Genomic DNA, 21,792 nt, shown 5'->3' with positions numbered 1-21,792 from the left:
ATATCTAGTGCTTAAACCTCTGTAAAAGCTATTTACTTAATTAGAGATTCTAAACTCCTTAATAAGGACAATGTCCAATGTTCAAATCCACCGGGGCCTCTCTATGTGGACTTCCATGTTCTCCCTGTGCCTCTGTGGGTTTTCTCCAAGTAATCCAGCTTCCTCCCAAAGAAATGCATGAAGGTTAACTGGTGATTCTAAATAAGCTGTAGGTGTTAATGGTTCTCTTTCCCTTTGTGTTAGCCCCAATAGTCTGGCAACCTATCCACGGTGCACCCTGCCTCTTTCCCTGTGACATCTGGGATGGGCTCCAACCCCTCCCTATGGCCCTGAATTGGATAAGCAGAAGAAAATGGATGAATGGATATTCACCAGATACAAATGACTATTTAAGACTATATCGTGTGCACAAAATAAAAAAAAGGGAGCAGCCCCTAAGGAGATGGAAAAGGGAGAAAGTGGTTGAAATTGTCTCTTGATCTCATGATAAAGCAAGATGTTTAGAATCTACATATGCACAGCAGAGCTTTAAACAATATGCTACTGAGCATTCACCTGATAATATAAGCAGGCAAGCAAGCAATTTTACGAGCCCTGTGTAGACATAACAGGAATTCTTGGGCCATATATCCATATCTGCTATCTGGACATTCTGGAATTTCTGCACAATATTTCAAAATAATGCATCTGACACTTATTGAGGTATTAAAAGTCTGGACTGAAAGGTTGGATTCTTACTACAGACATCACCATCCGTTGATCCATGCTGCCAGAAAAGCTAATAAACATTTAATGCTAATTTGAATTACAAAGCGGTACTCAGTGGTATGGTAATTTTTGACACACCAGTTGGTTAGACAACAAACTAAAGTAGGCTAATTGAATAATTCAATGAATGTTACATTAAGCAATGAAACATTAATAAAGCATTATATAGAATCATTAATAAATGATCACATACACATCACATTACCATAATTACCATAAAAACTTTATCTTGCTTTTCTTCTGAAAGGCCTATGAGTGAAGCTTTTGGCATTCCTGGTATTACAGCAGGCACAAATAAGATAACGGATGACTAAAAGTGATTTCTAGCAAGTTAATTTGCTGAACTTCCATCCGATTAATATTTTGCAGTCTATTTAAGCTAGCGTGCTTACTTGAATCACTCTTACAACCCTCACTTACCTCCTTCGCTATTGCCTCTCAGGTCTTGGCTGCAGCAGAAGCTTCCTTTCCCCATAGGGATCATTAAAGTTTCATCTAATCCACCTGTCTGATCATCCATCCATTCACCCATCTGTCCATACTTTGTCAAGTCAGGTTTTATTTATACAGCATATTTCACTCAACAGCAGTTTAAAATACCAATTTCCAATTCCAATTACCTTGTGTCCTGTCCATGATCTAGGTATGTATTTGCATAATTATTTAGCAGTTTTCATCAGTGTGTGAGCTGTTTGTCTGCAGCTCTAGACATATAGTGCCATTTAGAATTCAAGAATCCAATGACAACGCCTTGGTGATTGTATAACTTAATCTGTAAGACTAATAAGATTAGGAGAATCCCATTTTGAAATCAGATGTACCCCCTCACTTATTTAATGAGAGGTTGTGCTAATATAGAGCAGCCGCAGCCTCGCATGGGAAGGGGGGTTGGTGGGTGATGGGCTTAACCATTCTGTCTGAGAGGGGGTGTTGTTTAGGGAGGGTGAGACAAGGAATAGTCACCAACACTCATGAACACAACTGTCTAGACAACACAGTGAAAAGATCTTGATTCTGGCTTAGGTTCTACCACCGTTGCTGCTTTTAGTGTTTTAATCCAACATTTTCCACACACCTCCCTTTTTCAAATGCATGGCTCTTTGTCACACATGCGCTTTCCTTCAAACCACAGAGACCACCCTCAGCTCAAGCCAGCCCTGCTACTCCTCTCCTCCTCCTCCTCCTCCTCCACCAGGGACCAAGGAGGCGTTCTGCACTTGCCACAGCGGTTTGCAATGGACAGTACCACAAAGGCTAAGTGATCCTTTGCATCGCCCAGTCACTTGACAGAAACCACACCTGACAGCCAATCTAAGTGTTCAGAGAGAGAGAGAGAGAAAGAGAGAGAGAGAGAAAGTGAGTATAGAGAAAGAAAGGGGAACTGATGTGTGGATTACTCCTTAAATAAATACGATCTTAAACCTACACAGGACATTTATTTACTAATCGATAGCTACTTAAAAAAGAAGAAAAAGCAAAATGGAAGAAGACATGGATGAGGGGCAGACCCAGAAAGGTAAGAAAGTAAATCTTTGCATGTTCTGATGAATTCATTTATGTATGTTTGCTTTTGTCAGTGTCAGTAGTGTCTTTGCAGAGACAACTGCACAAATGTAAGCCATACCCTCTTTGAATAAAAGAGCATCTGTTTGTGGGAATTCTTTTGTCCACTGAGTATCAGCACTCCACTGAAAAGTGCACGTCTGTATGTGCTGTCTGGGTAGTCACAGGGGTGTGAACTGCTACAGCAAGGGCTGGACTGCCTTTGTTTGCTTGATGTGTCTTTCATGCTTGTCGTGATGACAGAGAGAAACACGAAGAGCATGGAACCAAACTGAACTACCATTATTACTAGTCTTTAAACCAGCAGCTTTCAGGTTCTGTCCTTTGTGTCGGAAAAACCGAGGTGCTGTATGATGCAGCAGTGCTTTGCAATATTCACTGTGCATTTGTTGCAGGAGGAGTTTTTAGGGGTTCTTTTTTCATTCACTTAGGAGGGGCAGTGTATGCTTTGTGCAGAGCTGAATTGCTATTTATACTTCACACCTCCGCATCTTGTTTCTCTGCATGAATGATTCAGTATATGGTTGCAACAGTATAAAGCAAGTGTATTTTCTCATCAGTGGATTGGAAAAAGATATTTTTTGTTAAAGAATGACACAATACCAAAGGTAAAGAGGATGCTGTTCTCATGTAGAAAACACGTTTTTATTTCACCTCCCTTGCCTCCTTCTCTCTCAGATTTATTGTGTCAGGCATATGTTTGTGTTGCCTCCTGTCGCTCTTCCCTGCAACTTAGCACTACTTACAGGCACACACACGAACTGAAACAGTTGCCATGGCGCTGGCAAAGTCATTATCTACTCCCTCTTCACCCACTCCTGTTGATGACATTTCAGAAGCACAGGAATAGTTTGCTGTGTCTAAGAATGTGGGAGGAAGAGAGACAAGAAGAGGCGCATATGTAGAGTCAGAAATGATTGCAGCACAGAGTGAAAAAGAAAATGAAAAGCTTGGGAGAATATAGTGAGCTTAATCAAACTGCTTGACTAAGAAGCGTAGTAGGAGAAGTTCTAGAAAACCTATAGATTTTGATCAAACAACCTTTAGTGGCGTCCCTATGGGCAATTTTTGGATGACAGTTCGATAATAAAGCCATCTGTCAGATCCATTAATTTGGGCAGAATATTAATGTAATTATTTAGCACGTACTCATATAAAGCAAGCTCTGCAAGCTCATTTTTCTTGAACAAAAGCTTATTAAAACCAAATTGACTGTTAATAACCTGTTACAGCAGAGGCTCTGCTTTGACATATGCAACCTGCTTCTCACACTAGGGTGCTTTTATGAATCACTGCCCATGTGTCAACACAAGCAAGCATTTGATTTTTCCCCTTGAACTTGAAAAAAAACTAAAATCATCACGTGAATATGAGGAAATAAGCCGTGTGTTGTTTTATACAGTAAACTAAAGGCTGAAGCTCTTGGAAAGTGACCAATACACACCAACCAGCTAACCAGCTAATGTTTGTTTTTAGCCCGACGCCTTCTATCATAAGTCCGCTCTAGACAACACTGAGAACTACTGAACTGGTTTCCACAGTAGTTAAGATTGCGCAGCTTCTCCAGCATATCATCAGGCAGTTTGGTTGTTGGAATAATTTCCATGTTGTACCTTCCAATGACAAAACTGAACAATTATTCTGTAGACCATGTGTAGCAGAAATCATAGAAATTTGTGCATAAAAAGACACTGCCTGGGATCCTGAGTGGCTCGATGTCGAAACATACAGCCTTTTTCGTAAATCATAGGCTATTATTATTTAACCATTAAAAAACAAATAACACAAGAAAATACACCCTGGTCCTGTTAGTTAGTATTGTGTTTGAAAGGTTATAGCTTAGACTTTCCTTTTGAATGAAAAATCAATAGTGTCACTATTTTAAGTATTTCAAGTCACGTTTATCACCATGCGCCAAGATGGTGGTTCTGGAGACCAAGTATTATGCAACGCAATTTACATATGTTGGTTACCTAAATTATTGTATCGTTTATTAAATTATTGATTTGACAGCCCCTCTATAGTTTGTGAAGACAAAAGATAATTGCAATGACTCCTCTGATGATGGTCATGTTTTCGCCCATGTCACTTTGATTTTTCTGGAGAAATATGTAATAGTTTGTAATAATCATTGATCAGTTTTGACCAAAAACTCACAATCTAACCTTAATTGCAAAAAGTGGGATAAATCATAGAAAAGATTAAATACATACAGTTTACACTGTTAAGGAAAACATAATAACTTGACAGGCCTCTGTCTACAGCAAGCTTCTACCCAATAAATGTGCAGAAATTGGTAAGACTGGACATCTAGAAACACCAACATTTTAAAAGCTTCTCATTTTGCGTAACGCTGATGTAGAAGCAGAGCCCCCACAGTTGGTGATGTGCATTTTATCATCGTTTACATATGTATATTAAAGCACAATTCTTTATCATTTTGCTGATGAAGACATCATCCAAGCTAGCAAACGGACTGTAGATAAATTGGTACTTCCAGCTCAAAGGGGTGCAGGTGTCACTGAGTGCACTCACAGCATCCTAATGCCCTTCTGTCTTCCTCTTCTGAGGTTGCAAATCTCAGATTATGAGTCAGATGCACCAGGTGGGCACTGTTCACTTCAGCTGCTAGCCAAATGTATGAGCGCACTCTATGTACCAAAGTGGCCATTAGCAGCAGGGAGCAGTCCAGCGCCCTTCTGTTGAAAAAGCAGGTTTAGACCAGTAGGAACACACGGCTAAATATGCTAAAAGTTCTGGAAATGACCATATGGTGGGCAATACTGTGGATAAATAAACCAAACATGATTCTGCAGGTCATTTACACTTGATGTACTAACTGTTGCTGAATGGAAAAACTGAGAAAGGCACACCTGTTAGCATTTCCTGAGCCAAGAATCTACTCTGCAAGGTAGCGTTTGTCCTTCTGTTTGATTAGCATGTGGTTGCATGTTGAGCATCTCATTTTTGTCCGTCTACAATCATGTCAGTAACATCGTGTGACCGTAATACACAATGGAAAAATTGTGTTGTAGTTTTAAAGGTTCACCGAGTTTCATGCACTTTGAATTTGCAGTTGACTTGATAAATGCCAAATCGGCATTAAGCTAAAGGCAAGGAGATGCTGCTTTGAACATAGTTGCTGTGGTCAGACAAATGGTTTTCCACTACATAAAAACCACATTTGTTTGGGTTTTCTTGTTTATTTTTACCAAATATGATAAGAAATAAATTATTTAGAAGATATTATTCACTTGCAGCACATTCATGAATATATTACTTCATGTATAAGTAGCAGCCTATCTAAGAGCTCCTATGTCCTCCTCTACTGCCCCTTATTGTTTTGAAGCCTGCCCCAGCCCAGGTCAAGAGAGTTCCACCAATTGTTCTAGTAATTATTTCTGGAGCAGCTAAAAACCTTATGTGGGGTCTCTTATTGTTTTGAGCAATGACACAATGGTATAGATATAGGCATAGGGAAAGAGGTGTTGAAAATTACTTGCATTGAGATTGATGATAAACACTAGCTCACTGTAATGATAATATCTTAAAATGATAATATGATATTGTTGTCACTCAACATGATTGTGTCTTGTGAGTTGTGTTAGCTTATGTAATTTAAATGTTACTTAAAATTTCGGTCATTCAGGGTAAAGTGTGTCGGGAAACTGTTATTGAGTAAAAATTGAAGTACTAATATGCAGTATGAAGTACTCCACTGTTGTTGGACTCTGCAGACATGCTCTCATTATGGTCTATTGTTTTGGAGCTGTGCTTCAAATCCCTGCATTCTTTGGTTTTGGCTGCTTATAAGGTTGGCAATCAGGAAAATTAAACTCATTCCACCCTGTGAAATGGAAATACCTGCATGGTTAAAATGCATAAACCTAAAGTCAAAAACCTTGTTTCTTTTGCTGTGTTTTTGACTTTTGCCCCCTAGTTCCTGGAGTGAACTTGGCTTAGACAAAAGACATGTCTACAGTCACGCAGTCCTGTTTAGACTCTTCCATCTCTCTGTGAAAAAGGAAGAGAGGAAATCAGTAGCTGAGCTTTCAGGCCTGGTGTGGAACAACCTTTTAGCCCTGAAGGGGTTTTATGTGTAATGTGTCTCGTTCACTATTGTCCCACTGAATTTGTTGACATACAGTAAGTGGGTCACGGCTCTCAAGTACCCGGTCTATTCTCAGATTTTGCGCTGTGGTTGTTATGGCAACCATGCTGGTTGATTAAACATGCGCAGAGGAGATGGGGGCACACAGGAGCTGAAAAAAAACCTGCTCACTGCAGGGGAAGGGGGGTGGGGTGCATTAAAGGAACAAGGAAAGCAACGAGACGCATGCACGCCCATTACACTCAGGCTGACACAGGCACACCATCCCCCCACTGAGATCTCGCTCTCTCTTCTCTCTCTGTCTGACCAGGCTCACCACCACCCCGTCCCCACACAAAACCCCTAATAAATGCTAGCTGTATGTGGGAAAATTGATCTCTCTTATTGGATCTCTCGTGTTAGAAATGAATGCACAGACACAGAATTAGATTGTCTTTCCTTTTTCTGTCATCATCTTTAATGAATTTTGTTCATTTAATACTCTAATGCAGCATGCCATTTATTTTCTCAGATGCTAAAACTGCATCAAAAGCAAAGCCTCATATCTCTATATGACTTCAAAAGGAAGAAATCCTTTTTAATTAGGAATGAACCAACATAAGCAACCATCCATCTATCCATTAATTTTCTTCCACTCATCCAATTCAGGGTTGCATAAACACACATTTGAGTAAAAATCATCTTTGAAAGCAAGTATTTGGAATCTGCCCAATATTACTTTTATGTCTGATATTTCACTAGGTATGGAACTATTTTGGTTAAGAAATATTTGTGTCAATAGCGAAAAAATGTCTTAAAGGTAATCTAGCCTTAAATAGAAATTATTTTTCCAGTTTAACAGGACCACTACACGTCAAATACTGACCTATGGATGAACTAAGCAAATTTCATAATGTGGAAATGTCTGAGAAACATCACAACACTGTAATTCGCAGAATTCATCCAATTCATCATCCACCCCGTTACTCCATAAATTAACCCTGCACTGATCTGATATGGACAACATTATCTCATCCCTCATGCAAAAGTTGACTAGGTCAGAGAGAATGTGTGTATGTGTGTATCCCTTTTGCCTGTCAGCTATGGCACTGACAGATGGAGGAGAAGTGGGAGGTGGGAGAGGCCCTGGGAGGGGGTCATCCTTTCTCTTTGTATTAGGGAGACGCCTTCTGTTGATTGGGCCGCGGTGTTTGGGCTCTCACAGGCCTCAATTTCACCCCCTCCCTTTCCTCCCTTGAAAAAAACATGTGGCTTTGTTCTAGGAAAATAAAATATTTAAAACAGTGCCATCTTCTAAATCTGTCTCTTTGTTCAAAACTGAATAGCATTAATCCTGGTTTTGCTAGAGTTAAGATTTGCACCAATGAAATTTGTATTTAATCAACACGCTGAGGCAAGAAAATCCTTAAATGCTTTTTACTGATTGGAAAATAGGTTATTCTGAGTAAAAGATGTTTTGTAGACTAAGCTTACCTCAAACATTTGGGGGTGTACTCCAGTTCAAAATAAGGCAAAACAAAAACATCACATATATTCATTCAAGTACACAGATGGTCCTTGTCACTGCAATTCTAGTCCATTTTAAATCTGCTTGGTTGCACCAAACTTGACAGTCATTGTTTCCTATACGACACAGCCATTCAAATACCCATGACCCCTAAAGCAGGCCATCTTTTATTTTTATCACAGGTGATGTGGGGCTAAGCAGAAAGCATGAAAAATGAATGTGGGAGACTTGTGTGCCTCCGCACTGTGCCACTTCTAAATTATTGATCAAGCATCCTCTAACTCTTAGAATCGTCCGTTTGCCATTTTTCACCCACTCAGAGTCTCAAATTCATTTAGGATCAATGAAGGTTTACAGAGAGCAAATGATAGCATGCACTGGTATTTTTTAATGGGGTGAGGAAGACAGATAACATATGAGATCATAAACCCATTGCTGGTGATCTTTTATCACTGCAGTTTCAAAAACAGGAAGGAACATAGTAAATGTGAAGAAGGGCAGCTAGGCTAAGAAGACATTACGTTGTAAATTCAGCTGTTTCTACTCACGTGAGTACATTTTTTCTCTCAGACAAAGATGGAAGCCTTGTTAGTTTTTACGTTTTAACCTACATTTACAACTTTATCACTGAATCTGGTCCTTTTCTAACACACCTCTCTTTACTGGGTGTGATGAGTTTCCCTTCCACAGAATTAAGAGCAGACGATCAATAAAACATTAGTCTGTTACGTCCACTCGGTAATGCTTTTATCCTGCCTTCTAACTTCATCTTCAACTGTTTCCATGGAAACTCTTTAAGTCAAGTCACATATAGACAAATATTATCTGTGTTGTACTCTGTAGTTACATTTACAATACAATGTACAAACATACTAGTAGCCAATTCTGTTTACTGCTTGGTGGAAAAGTAGTCCGTGTAAATTTGCAGCTGCTTTATGCTGTGTGCAGAAAAGCAAGGAAATAAGCCTTGATTGAAGCCATCACTTAAATCATTGATATTACCGCTTGTCTCTCTTCATGTTAAATACAGGCTCCGCTCAATTACTGCACAAAATCAGCACCAGCATATCTCAAAGGCCGCTGCGTTCCTGTGTTTAAGATTCAAAATGCAAGAGAAAATGTTTTATATCTATTCTATCTATTTCTGATGGCTGAAAAAACTTATTTTTCCATACAAGCGACATAGTTTGGAAATAAATAAAAAATTAACTGGGAACATTGCAGTAATTTGTATCCCATCAGTACTACATACAAATCCACGTGTTTGTAGTACTTGACTCAACAGTTGACTCTTACTCTGGCTCATAAATGGGCACTGTGGCCAAGAGGATAAGTGTTTCTGAACTCTCTGCCTCACTCTCATCTTGTCAGTAATCACAGCTACATCAATAAATTCTGTCAGTGCCTGTTTCCTGAAGTGATAAGGCAACTCAACATAATGAATCTGGGGTAAGAGGTAGTGACAGACAGACAGAGGGTACTCAAGCAAAGAACAAAAATAGCTACATTCACGAGACCTTGGGAAATGAATGAGTGAATCTGATAAAGTCCAGTTTATGTAACAGATCCTTGATTTCTAAGGCATTCCAGACATTATACTGCAAAGTTATCAGGATTGTGTGTTAACATGTATTTGGTTGGTCTCAGAACCTTGGCACTGGTGCATCTGGAGACTTTTTCATGCATAAGTTGCCAGAAAAAGACAAGCTGACACCTTTAAATAATGATAACAGAAAAATTTGCTATCCAAAATATTGTAGCTGCAGAATGGAATCGTGTTAAAAACACATGCTTACACATAACTTTGCATAGTTTTATGCAAAACTAACCACACTCTTACTGCTTCCATAGGAATTAAATGTGGCGTGATTGGAAGGGTTGCATTTGAACAACCCTCAGGACTTCTGGAAAGTACTTTGCACAGTCAAAACCAAAGTGGAGATGTTTGACTATCGTCACATTTGGCAAAAATCAATCGCACCATCAGCACAAGCAACTGTCAAACACAGTTCCTGTGGATCTTGCAGTTACTAAGTTGATCGTGACCTTGAACTCGTGGACTTGTGAAAAGAATCAAAGTGTCGCATCAGCTGAGTCAAAGTCAACTGATTGAAATTCTGTGGTGGGAAGAGTGCTGAGAATATACAAATGCCCACAAACCTCAATGAACTAAGGCAATTTTGCAACATGAACTTTGGACTTTGTTCCAATGTTCCTCCACAACAATGTCACAAACTGATAAAGCCCTGCAGAAAAGAATTACAAACTGATTCTACAAACTGTTGACTCATAGGGTGTACTTAGTTTTCCACAGGACTGAATTGAGTTCTTTAAAACTGTGCTTTTTTTCATTATTGTATTAGGATGCAGGTTTCCAAATAAAAACAGCTCTACTCAAAGTGAGACTATACAAAGTGATTTATATAAATTCATTTTTGATTACAATGACTAAACCAACACCTCCACTATGGGAGCTTCCCTCAAAGTATTCCTGAAATGAACTAAAACGGCAGAATTTAAGCAGCATCTGTTTAAGGCTTGGATCCAGAGGGAGTCCAGGCCATTTAAATCTACTGCAGGTTCTCAGAGTCACATGACAGAAGGTGTGAATTAGCGTGAAAACACCTAGGAGTGCATGTCACGTGGCATTGTAAGTACCTGATAGTTACCAAGAGGCACTAAAGGTGAAGTATTCCCTGAATTTGATGTCTCTTCCTAGGTGAATCAGTGGGAATGTTGGAGAATTACTAAGGCAGTGATGATAAAGGCAGACAAATGGCACTGCAGTCCCTCTATTCAATGGGGGAATCACCAGTTTGAGATATAATACATACTATAATCTTTCCTCTAAACAACAAAAGGCTTGGAAGACAATATATATGTGTACCTCATCTTTAAAGCTTAGATCTAAGCATACACTGTATGAGCTGAGAATACTTAAACAGAGACTAAAATCAGAAGCTTATTAACAGGCACAGCAGAGTTGTTTGGACTGTGTAGTGTGACGTGTGAAAAGCTGCATGGATTGTTTTAGGATACAACATTCAGCAAACACGGATATGGACAGAAACATGTTTAAAATATAGCACATAAGCTGAATAGACATTCCACAGTCTAGCAGTGGATAACATCAGTAAGGAGGTAGATAATCTAGGAAACCCTGGGTGAAGGTTGTAACTGCACCAAGCGTTTGAGTGCTCAGCACAGCCCAGCGGGCGGACCAGCTACTTGGTATTCCACTCATGTCTGGATCAGAGTCACACGAAGAGAGTTGAGGAGGAGGAATATTGGGCTGACTGCTGCTTTGAAACAAAAGTGAAGATGACTAGACAACCTTTAAAAGAATGGAGCTGAAAACATCCTGAAATCTTATCATCTTTGCAACTGACAACAGAGTCACTGCATCTCTTCTGAATGAGCACAGCAAAACCAATGCAGATGAATTTAATCATGGGCCATGATCATCTTACATCTGATCAAGAGTAACGCCGTGCTGGTCATAAAAGCACATATACCACATTTGTATACTGACTTCAACTTTAATCATTTAGGATACTTATGAAGCAGCTCTCCGATTTTAATACAGGTCTAGCTGTTTCAGACTAGTCTGGCTTTGTGAAAAATGTATCTGTCTGGATAATATACAGCAAAACACTGCAATACTGGATTTGTTTCGCACTTACACAGGAAATACCTCTGTACCTCTGTTGTAGTTACTGGGAAATGACTGACTCAGTAGCACAAAACACACACACGAGATGGAGACTCATAAATCAAAGCAATTCATAAAGGCAACCCTGGGTACAATATTTACAGACGTGGCTTCTTTGTGAGCAGTCTGTGTCACAGGAGATTGAAGATGAACCTGAGCAGTGATTTGTCACCTTAAGAACCCCCTGGCACAGGAAGCTGAGGAAAGTAGAATGGGGTTAAAGGTCATAGTTACTATGTGAAACTAAGGCTGAGTTTATATTGCTGAATAAAATGTCAGCATTATCCGTAGGGCTATAGAGCTGACAGAACGAATAACACAGTTGTTTGAAAGGGTTTTGTTGTTGTTTTTTTAACATAAGGGAAAGGAGTACTGCAGTCAAACTAGCTTGCAGTGTTACATGCATAGCTGCCTCCCAGCTGGTTTAATTGCTGGAAAATATTAAATGGAAATGGAAATACAGTGCATGCAGATGCATTTGCTCAATGCTAATGTATTGATAAATAATTTAAAATGCAGCAAATGCAGCAAAAACGTCTCTGTTACTTTGTGCCACGTCTGGTGTTTTTTCTCTCAGAATTTTAACAGTCTTTGTTGGCTAATCTCGTTCTCCGCTTTAGGATGCCTTGAATGCTGCATCAAATGCCTGGGTGGGATTCCATACCCATCCCTCATAGCCACCATCTTGCTGTATGCTGGTGTGGCCCTCTTCTGTGGCTGTGGACATGAAGCCCTGACTGGCACTGTCACCATCCTCCAGGACTACTTTGAGGTTGTGAGGAGCCCTGTGGATTCACTGGATGTCTTTACAATGTAAGTAACAAAGATTCTAAACAGCCCTGCTGATCAGCAAGAAAACATAGTTTGCATACTTCCACAGTATAAAATACACAATTATATGTGCTTTGACACATCCCAGAGATCCACCGCACAATCACAACAAGCGTAGCCAATTTAAGACAGATATGTTGATTACTTCTGTTTAACAGGCAAATGTAATGACCTGCAATTATCTATATAATTTTCCTGTGAGTATTTTTGTATGAAAATTCTTGCTAACATCTTAAAAAGAAAGGGTAACTTCTTATTTTTATAAACTGCATTTCTGTTGTTCTGTATTCCTTCTCCAGGATTGACATTATTAAGTATGTGATTTACGGCATTGCATCGGCTTTCTTCGTCTATGGCATCCTGCTAATGGTGGAGGGATTCTTCACAAGTGGTGCCATTAAAGATCTGTACGGGGACTTCAAGATCACAACATGTGGACGTTGTGTCAGTGCCTGGGTAGGGCTACTATTTTACTTCATACTAACTATAAAATGTATGTCTATTACTCTATATAAGCTTTTGCTCTTGTCGGGAATCACCTAGTAAATGTCAGGTCATTTCCCAGGAACTTTCCCTTGAAGGCTGAGTAGATTTCAATAGCTGACATTTTTTTTTTTGTGGCCAATGTGACACTACTCGTGCTCTCCCAAGCTCTATATGTAATAGATTCTTTTTTAGAGTTGACCCCTGTATTTGGTGAGGTTTCACTATTTTGAAAAGGCTGAAAAGGGTCAGCCACAATAGAGCCTTTACGAGTACTATAACTCAACTATCTTTATTTTCCCCTATAAAAGAAAGTATAAATAGCACTGCATTTTTCCCCAAGGAAAGAAGACATTGAAGGGAGATATACAAACCTAATGTAATCTGGGGTCATTCACATGTCTGCTCATCTCTTCTGTTTGATATATAGTACTTTCTCATAATCAATATATCAAAATCTTAGATTTCCCAAGTTCCTCTGCTAAAGAAATCTGTCTACACAGAGGAAAGTTGATCTTATCACCTTTTCTTTAGCTTCTCTTGAAGCTGTTTTTATTTAACAGGAAGAATCGAAAATGATAATGATTTGTTCTTTTAACTAACTTTTCTTGACAAGCTAATATCCTATGTAGTACTTACAGTACTCAACCAGCAAAGGACATTATAAGGTTTATTTCTGATCAGTGTTCAATATGGTAATACTGCTGAAACAAGAACAAAACAAATTATTAGCACACATCCAGAACATACAAAAGAGCATGCAGCAATCCTATAAAATAACTTGGAGGATATAAAAATATTAACTACAACAAAAACTAATCTCAGAAGACCTTGCCGTCAACATCTAGACATAGACGAGTCAACGTCTAAATGATCAGTTTTACACCAGCCACAGTGCCTTGGAAGGTGTTAATATTACAAATAAATACGGTTCCACTTCAGTAATCCATCTGTACTGTTTCCCCTTTCAGTTCATCATGCTGACATACATCTTCATGCTGGCTTGGCTTGGAGTGACTGCATTTACCTCCATTCCAGTTTTCATATATTTCAACATCTGGAATATTTGCCAAAATACTACTGTCCTGGAGGGAGCCACCCTATGCCTTGACCCACGCCAGTATGGTAAGCATGAATATTCTCCAGTCCGTCCGTCCACCCCTTTTGAAATAACTCGGTGACAGAAATTTATGCTGTATTTAAATTGCTACTTCTTTTTTACTTTTTAGAACAACTACCTGTACTGTAGCCTCCATATAGTTTTCTTTTAAATGGATTAATCATCACTTTAGGATATGGCTAAATAATAAAAATTATATTATTTTTTTTAAGTATAGCACAATGAGACTGTATGGAAATGATAAACACCATATAAAAATTCACACTAGATGTGAAAATTTGGCATAAAGAACATAAAAACACGGATACATCTTGCCTTGGGTCACATTAAACCACCGCCTGTGGCTGATTATCTACTTGGATTTCTCCACACAGCTGTTTCTAGGGTTTACAGAGAATGGTTTAAAAAAGTGGAAATATACAGTGAGAGGCAGTTCTCTGAGTGAAAATGCCTTGGTGATGCCAGAGGTGAGATGAAAATAGCCAGACTGATTAAAGCTACTACGAAGGCAACAGTAACTCAAATAACCATTTGTAACAACCAAGGTATGCAGAAGAGCAACTCTGAACACACATCACATCAAACCTTGAACCAGATAGGCTGCAGAAGCAGAAGACCACACTGACTGCTCCTCCTGTCAGTGAAAAACAGGAAGCTGAGGGTGCAATAAGTTCAGAAAAATAGCCAACAAAAGCTTGGAAAATATTGCGTGGTCTGATGAGTCTTGATGTTTGCATTTCTGCATCCTCACATTTGTGAAAGAATGGGGTGCTCTCAGGAGCTCAGTCAATTCCAGTTTGGTATCATGATAGGATGCCACCTGTGCAACAAGTCCAGTCGGGAAATTTCCTCACTACTAAATATTCCACAGTCAACTGTTAGTGGTAGTGCAACAAAGTGGAAGAGTTTGGGAACAAGAGCAAATTAGCCACAGCCACATGAAAAATCACAGAGCAGTGGCTTGTGACGCACATAGTGCACAGTGCTCACCAATTTTCTGCAGAACCAATCGTTACAGACCTCCAAACTTCATGTGGACTTCAGATTAATGCAAAAACAGTGGGCAGATAGCCTTCTGGAATATATTTCTATGGGCGAGCAGCTGGATCCAAGCCTTAAATCGCCAAACCCAATGTAAAGCACAGTATGCAGTGGTGTAAAGCACACTGCCACTGTACTCCACTGAGTGGAGCCATGTTCTCTGGAGTGATAAATCAAATTTCCATCTTGCAATCTGCTGGACGAGTCTGGGTGGTAGCCAAGAGAACAGTACTTATATGATGGCATTGTGCTGTATAAAGTTGTTGGAGGGGGGGTTATGGTGTAGGGTTGTTTTTCAGGAGTTGGACCCAGCTCCTTAGTTCCAGTGAAAAGAACTCTTAGGGCTTTAGCATACCATATAATTTTTGACAATTTCATGCTCCCAACTTTGTGGGAACAGTTTTGGGATGGCATGTGCAGAACATTACTTTATGACTGTGCATCATTTTGAGGAATAAAGACATGGATAGGCAAGTTTGGTGTGGAAGAAGTTGACTGTCCCCTAGTCCTGACCTTACAGACAGAACACCTTTGGGATGAATAAGAGCGGAGATTATGAGCCAGGCTTTCTCATCCAGCATCAGTCAATGGTCAATGGTAACTTTATTGTCCCTGATGGGAAATTGATTCGCAGTATGTCAAAACAAACAACAAACATACAACCAACACATTACGTACACTCATTAAAAAATACTATAATATAATATAAGCCTGATAAAACAACCTAGATTTTCCATCGAAAAAAATGCAATGTGCAATGGCAACAACACTTACAATTTAGTGTTGTTAATTAAGATAATAGCACTAGGTACAAACGACAATTTGTGTCGCTTTGTCTTCACTGCAGTCATTTTATAACGACGACCTGATGGAAGCAGTTGAAAATTGTTAAAGAGAGGATGATCTGAACACAACAGGACAGAAGTTGCCTTCCTCAGCACCTGCCTGTTATAAAAGTCCACAAGCTGGACCTGAGACCTCCCTGAAATCTTGCCCGCCACTTTAACCAGATTGTTAAGTCTGGTCTTATTATCCATGGACATACTACCGTACCAAGAAATGATACAGAAAGTTAAAACAGATTCAATAAAACTTTTATAAAAGAGAGACATCATTTCAGATGAAACATTAAAACCTCTCAACCTCCTTAAAAAGTACAGTCTTTGTTGGGCCTTTTTCACTGTAGCAGCAAGATGTGACTCAAAGGACAGGGTCTTATCAAGAACAACCCCCAAGTACTTGTAACTAGCCACCATTTCAATGGCTGCACCATTTACCACTGTAAGCGCAGGATGAGGGGATGACTTCCTGAAATCTATAACCATGTCCTTGGTTTTCAAGGTGTTAATCATTAAGAAGGACTGATCACACCATGAAACAAACTCATCCACAACAGGCCCATGGGAATCCTCTTCACCATGAAGGAGGCTTACAATGACTGTGTCATCTGCGTATTTGATGAAATGCCTATTGGCCTGTGTGCTGCGACAGTCATTAGTGTACAAAATATACAAAAGAGGAGAGAGACAACAACCTTGTGGTGAGCCAGTGGAAGAGTTCAGCTGTTTGGAAAAACAGCCGTTTATTCTCACACACTGTGATCTATCAGTTAAGAAGTCCAGTGGTTGACCTTACAAATGCGCTTCTGGAAGGATGGTCAAAAATTCCTATAAATACACTCCTAAGCCTTGTAGAAAGCCTCCCCAGAAGATTTTAAGCTGTTATAGATGCGGAGGGTAGGCCAGCATTATAATAACCCATATGAATTAAGAATGGAATTTCATTTTAGGAATATAATTTATTTTAATGTAACTATGGATCAAAATTACTGAGGGACATTTACAGTACCTTGCTGAATCTGCACTAGAAAAAATTACAGCAGTTCTGAAGGCAAAATGGGCTAGGGCTGTGCGATATGACCAAAATCTCATATCCCGATATAATAATTATATCGTCCGATAACGATATAAATCACAAAAATGTAACATTTTCTGTAAATTCTGTGAATCTCGGGCAGCTCGACTTGTGTGAAGTGTTTCCAGCTGGGCGTCGTGTACCTGGAGTCAAGTGTTTTAACCGATGCATGAAACTATACATTTTTAGACATAAGTTGTAACGGCCGCTGTTTTCTTTGTGAGTATTTATTACACGGCGTGCTGCAGGGAAAAGCCTGTTCTAACGTTTGAGTCTAAGGTTTATTTTTTAGCACCTGGCAGCTTTTTTTTGCTTCTCATCCATAAACAATATGCATACTCTTTCACGTAATTCAGTTTATTTTGAAAAGTCTCAACAGGATCTTGAGCTTTATTGTGAAAGGTTTATGTGGAAAATAAACAAGCGGACACGCTACTGTCATTGTTGCCTAACGACAACGCATAAAACAGTAGCTTGTCCATCTGTAGTGTGGTTATATACAATATAAGAGAAAGAGAGAACTTTAAGAAATGAATATAGCCACTACAGTGACCATCAAAACGATGAAAAAGTATTGCTGTAAACAGTTTATTTTGCGACACCACAAAACAAACGATAACGTAAAATGAAACGATAGACGTTTTTATATCGTCATCCGATATATATCGTCATCCGATATATATCGTTATATGAACAGCCTTAAAATGGGCTCCATTCGACAGTAGCAAGGTGCGACTAATGAAGTGACAGGTGAGTGTATATGTCACCTGTGGGACTATGTGAACAGAAAAAAATGTAATATAATACTCTGATACATGTATGTAATTTCAGGTATTGTGCCAATTGCGGAGGCCAGAACTATGTGCACTGGATCTGAGAAGTTCTACAGGATGTGTGAATCCAATGAGGTAAGGTAACTTTTGAGTACTGAATAATGTCTAATGTTGTCATGCTGTAAAATGAATTACACATGGGTTTCAAACATAAGACAAATCATTACTTAATATAGTGAAGACATCACTGTGAATAGCTTTTCCAACAGTTGCATTCCTTGCAGGTATTCTTCTAAATGTTACTTTTAAATGAAAAATAATTAACAGAACCTGCATCAACTGCAAAAAAACACCAGTTATTCCTCATTACAGCAATAATATTGTCAGATTTGTCAGATTCACACATTCTACACCACAAAGGCAAAAGAATACAGTGCACCTATACTACGGAGCAGGAAAATCAAAAACTGACAGTATGACAGCATGCCTGAACTGACAGCATTGCAAGGTATGAACGCCATTCAAATTATTTGACTTAATAGTCAAAGTTTGACAGAAAACTCAGACTATGACCCCAAACTCACATGTTAGACAGTTGACAAAAGTATTTTTTAACACTGAAATTGCAATTTTTCTGATGAGAAACTTGAGCATTTACATACTGATGGTAAATGTGTCACAGATATCAAATGTGAATTTATGGATTTTATTCTAAGAATAGAGTCAATGGATTTTGATTGCCAAATATATCTGCTAACCCCTGAGGATTAATATGTCCTGCGGTTTGTTTTTGATCCAGCTGGACATGACATTCCACCTGTTCATCTGCGCCCTTGCTGGAGCAGGAGCTGCTGTTATTGCTATGGTAAGCCACCGATAAGAAAATGAAAACAAACTGAAACCGGTTTAAGTTTTATTTATTCATTTATTTTAAGTAATGCAGTATTTTTTTCATGAAGATCAGATTAAGCTTTGCTGCTGTTGCAGCAAACACTGTGCAGTGGTAAGACAATTTTTGAAAATGAAGGCAGGTGAGAAGAAATGCTGTAGCGGGATCAGTAGCTTCTGTTATATTTACCTGTGAGAGAATAGCTGTAGATAGGAGAGAAGGCATTTTGGCGCAGTGAAAAAGACAGTTTGTCTTCCTCCCTCTTTCGGAGGAGCCAGGCATGTCATGCCGTTGTCATGGAAACAGGGAGAAGAAAGGCTCTGAGATTGTTGCAAACATCACTCAGTAATCAGCAATTTGCAAGGAGCCATTTTCTGAGAAACAGAAAGTGTTTGCTACTCGAGATGATGATGCAAATTGTGGGCTGAACTAGTTTACTCACATCGCAGTTTTTTTGCTGTGATTAATCCCTCCAAACTTAGCTGGAAAACAACAGAAGCACTGGTGCACCTCAATACTGAAGTAAAAAAAATCACATAAATTAATGAATAATGTTCATAAGAAATAGAAAAACAACACGTGCAATAACAACATGAACAATAATAATAACAATTATTATTATTAGTAGTAGTAGTATAGCTTCTGTATTTTAATCTCAGTCAAATGGTCCTACTGCATATTTGCAAAGCAAATATAAAACTGTCAGTCCCTGTGAAAAGAAAAGCTGTGTAACAGTCTCAGTCATTAAACCACAATACATTCATTATAACCACTGCTGCCATGGTAACACAAGTCCAACACTACAGTTAGAATTATGCTGCCACCTGCTGGACGATTGTTGTCCTTAATCCAAGGGTTCAGATCAGCTTTTAAAGTCTATTCAGTGTTAAAAATGAATACATTTAAGAAATCAATAATGATAATGCCTAGATTATGAAATACAGCCCATCGTGTGTGATTTGCTAAATGGGAATGATAATTTTCTTACAGATCCACTACTTGATGGTGCTATCTGCCAACTGGGCCTACGTGAAGGACGCCTGCCGGATGCAGAAGTATGAAGACATCAAGTCAAAGGAGGAGCAGGAGCTTCACGACATCCATTCCACTCGCTCCAAGGAGCGTCTCAACGCCTACACATAAAAACCAGCGTGAGGCCTGGCCCTGCCACTCCGGCCTCTCTCACTCTCTCTCTCTTCTTGCTTTCTATCTGTCTCTCTCTACCATCCCCTCCCGAGGGGGGGCGGATGGCGCCTAGGGCCCTCGCCACTGCTGATGTCACTGGTGCGTCATATGACAAATGTGGTCTCGGGGTGGGGGAACGTCACATAAACCTCCCCAGTCACAAACAGCATTTCAGATGAAAAAAAAAAAAGCCCCTTTACCTCTCTCATGGATGGTGTTATCATTTTGGCAGTTGTGTTATTGAACAAGTTGAATAAGAGTTATTTAGTGCTGACAGTAGTTTTTGTGTAGTTTTTAGAGTCAGAAGTAGCAGTAGTATTTATGTTTTTTTTTAATAGTGTACAATTGTTTTACTTTTCTTAAACTTTATTTTATACCAAGTGTCATTTTGCTTTCATGGATAATTTATTTTATAATGATTTCCTGAGGGGGTCAACAGGGGCTTCAAAGGGTTTTCAAGCACATTTCTCATGTCGTGTGTCTGAAGATTTCATGTTCAAGAACTGTGTACTGTATGTGAGTGGATGGTTAGTTTTAAAAATATTTTAAATTTCACAATACAACTATGAAGCATTGTAAGCCTTTGCCATACCAGTATTCCCAGGGATTAAAACCACTTTCACATGAAAGCAATTTAATCTGTTTTTCTATGTGAAACATAATTTTAAAAAAAATAGCAAGACAACGCAAAAATACCAAATCAGAGTAAAATAATATTTGCTAGATGTGCCAAGCCTGTTAAACAGGAAATACTGACTTTGATAGATAGGATTAGTGAATTGAAGATAAATTGTGGGTTATTTTATGATATATTTGCCATTTAGATATATTTTCGGACTCGCACAAATGCACATGCAAACATGCTTTCATATTCTCTTTTTTAATTTCTAAAGTTGAACTTTATAAATACTAATCTCCTGCTTTGCAGTACTCTGCACTGTATATACTGATACATATACTGATAAGTATACCTATATGTTAAGCACTGACATTTAAAGACATCTCTTGTGACAGTAAGAAGAAATCAGTCCTACCTGCATCTATCAGCCCCAACCTGAAAAGAAGTTGTCTGTGTAATGGCACTCCTTGGTGGAATTTTCAGATGTGAGAAAAGTGTGCGTCACCGTAATTTTGTTCATTACAGTAACTGTAACTTGCCTATAAATCCACATACAGAGGTGGCCTGTCAGTTCATTGCCTGGCGATTTTTTTCTTTCTGTCAGTATTTCTCAAAGCTAGTTTCATGCACTTCTTTGACCATTTCTGTGCTCTCTCTAGATGTAAGCGCATTGATGTTCAACTCAAAGTTGGATAACTGTACTGTTAGTAAAGACTGTGAATTTAGATGTTTCTCGTGGCATGGACATGCATCAATATAGTCTTTTTGACTCATAAGTTACTTTATTTCACCTCTTTATTTTTACACTATTGACTGTCTTGCTGGATAAACCTTTTGTTTATATGTGCAGTACTAAACCTCCCACGCTTACTGCGTTATGCTCCTAATATTAGCGACTGTAGTCTTTGAGTTGTGTCTATTTAGTTTGTGATGAGGTTTAAACCATGTCTTAAAGCTAATACTTGTACCAACATTGCATACTCTGTAATGATCTGAAAAAACGCTTTCAGCTTTCTCCTCGTATTAGTCTTTTGTACTTTCACTACAGATGCTTAGTAGCAGGCTTTAAATCTAATCTGTTTTGTATATTCATGTGCCAACAGCTTGAAGTGGCTTATTTGACCTGTATGATCAAATTTGCTTGCATAAATAAAATTCACTTGTGTACTTGTTAATAAATACCATTGGTTTCTTGTGTCCAGTTTGTTTTGATATGAACCAACTATACAGGTAGTAGCACAGGATTTTAAAGAGTTACAATATGAGACAAAAATAT

General features: G+C 38.9%; 1 protein-coding gene across 1 annotated transcript; it reads left to right on the top strand.

Moving 5' to 3' along the window:
* Positions 1 to 1,886: 1,886 nt before the first annotated feature.
* Positions 1,887 to 21,700, top strand: gpm6aa (glycoprotein M6Aa). The gene is made up of 7 exons (XM_085284168.1): positions 1,887 to 2,284; positions 12,282 to 12,474; positions 12,792 to 12,948; positions 13,947 to 14,100; positions 17,882 to 17,958; positions 18,623 to 18,688; positions 19,703 to 21,700. The coding sequence occupies exons 1-7, from the start codon at positions 2,248 to 2,250 to the stop codon at positions 19,853 to 19,855; spliced, it is 837 nt and encodes a 278-aa protein (XP_085140294.1). The 5' UTR covers positions 1,887 to 2,247; the 3' UTR covers positions 19,856 to 21,700.
* The last annotated feature ends 92 nt before the right edge of the window (positions 21,701 to 21,792 follow it).

The sequence above is a fragment of the Mchenga conophoros genome, linkage group LG2 (assembly GCF_057382185.1).
Source record: "Mchenga conophoros isolate Kocher_MC1m ecotype Shallow Benthic linkage group LG2, M_conophoros_male_GT1.1, whole genome shotgun sequence".
Taxonomy (NCBI): domain Eukaryota; kingdom Metazoa; phylum Chordata; class Actinopteri; order Cichliformes; family Cichlidae; genus Mchenga; species Mchenga conophoros.
This window is presented reverse-complemented; position numbering and strand designations above follow the sequence as displayed.

Excerpts from the sequence above, each read along its gene's own strand:
- gpm6aa (XM_085284168.1), top strand. The coding sequence starts at position 2,248 with ATGGAAGAAGACATGGATGAGGGGCAGACCCAGAAAG. Across the intron at positions 14,101-17,881 it reads CCTTGACCCACGCCAGTATG|GTATTGTGCCAATTGCGGAG; the intron begins GTAAGCATGAAT and ends ATGTAATTTCAG. Across the intron at positions 18,689-19,702 it reads GAGCTGCTGTTATTGCTATG|ATCCACTACTTGATGGTGCT; the intron begins GTAAGCCACCGA and ends ATTTTCTTACAG.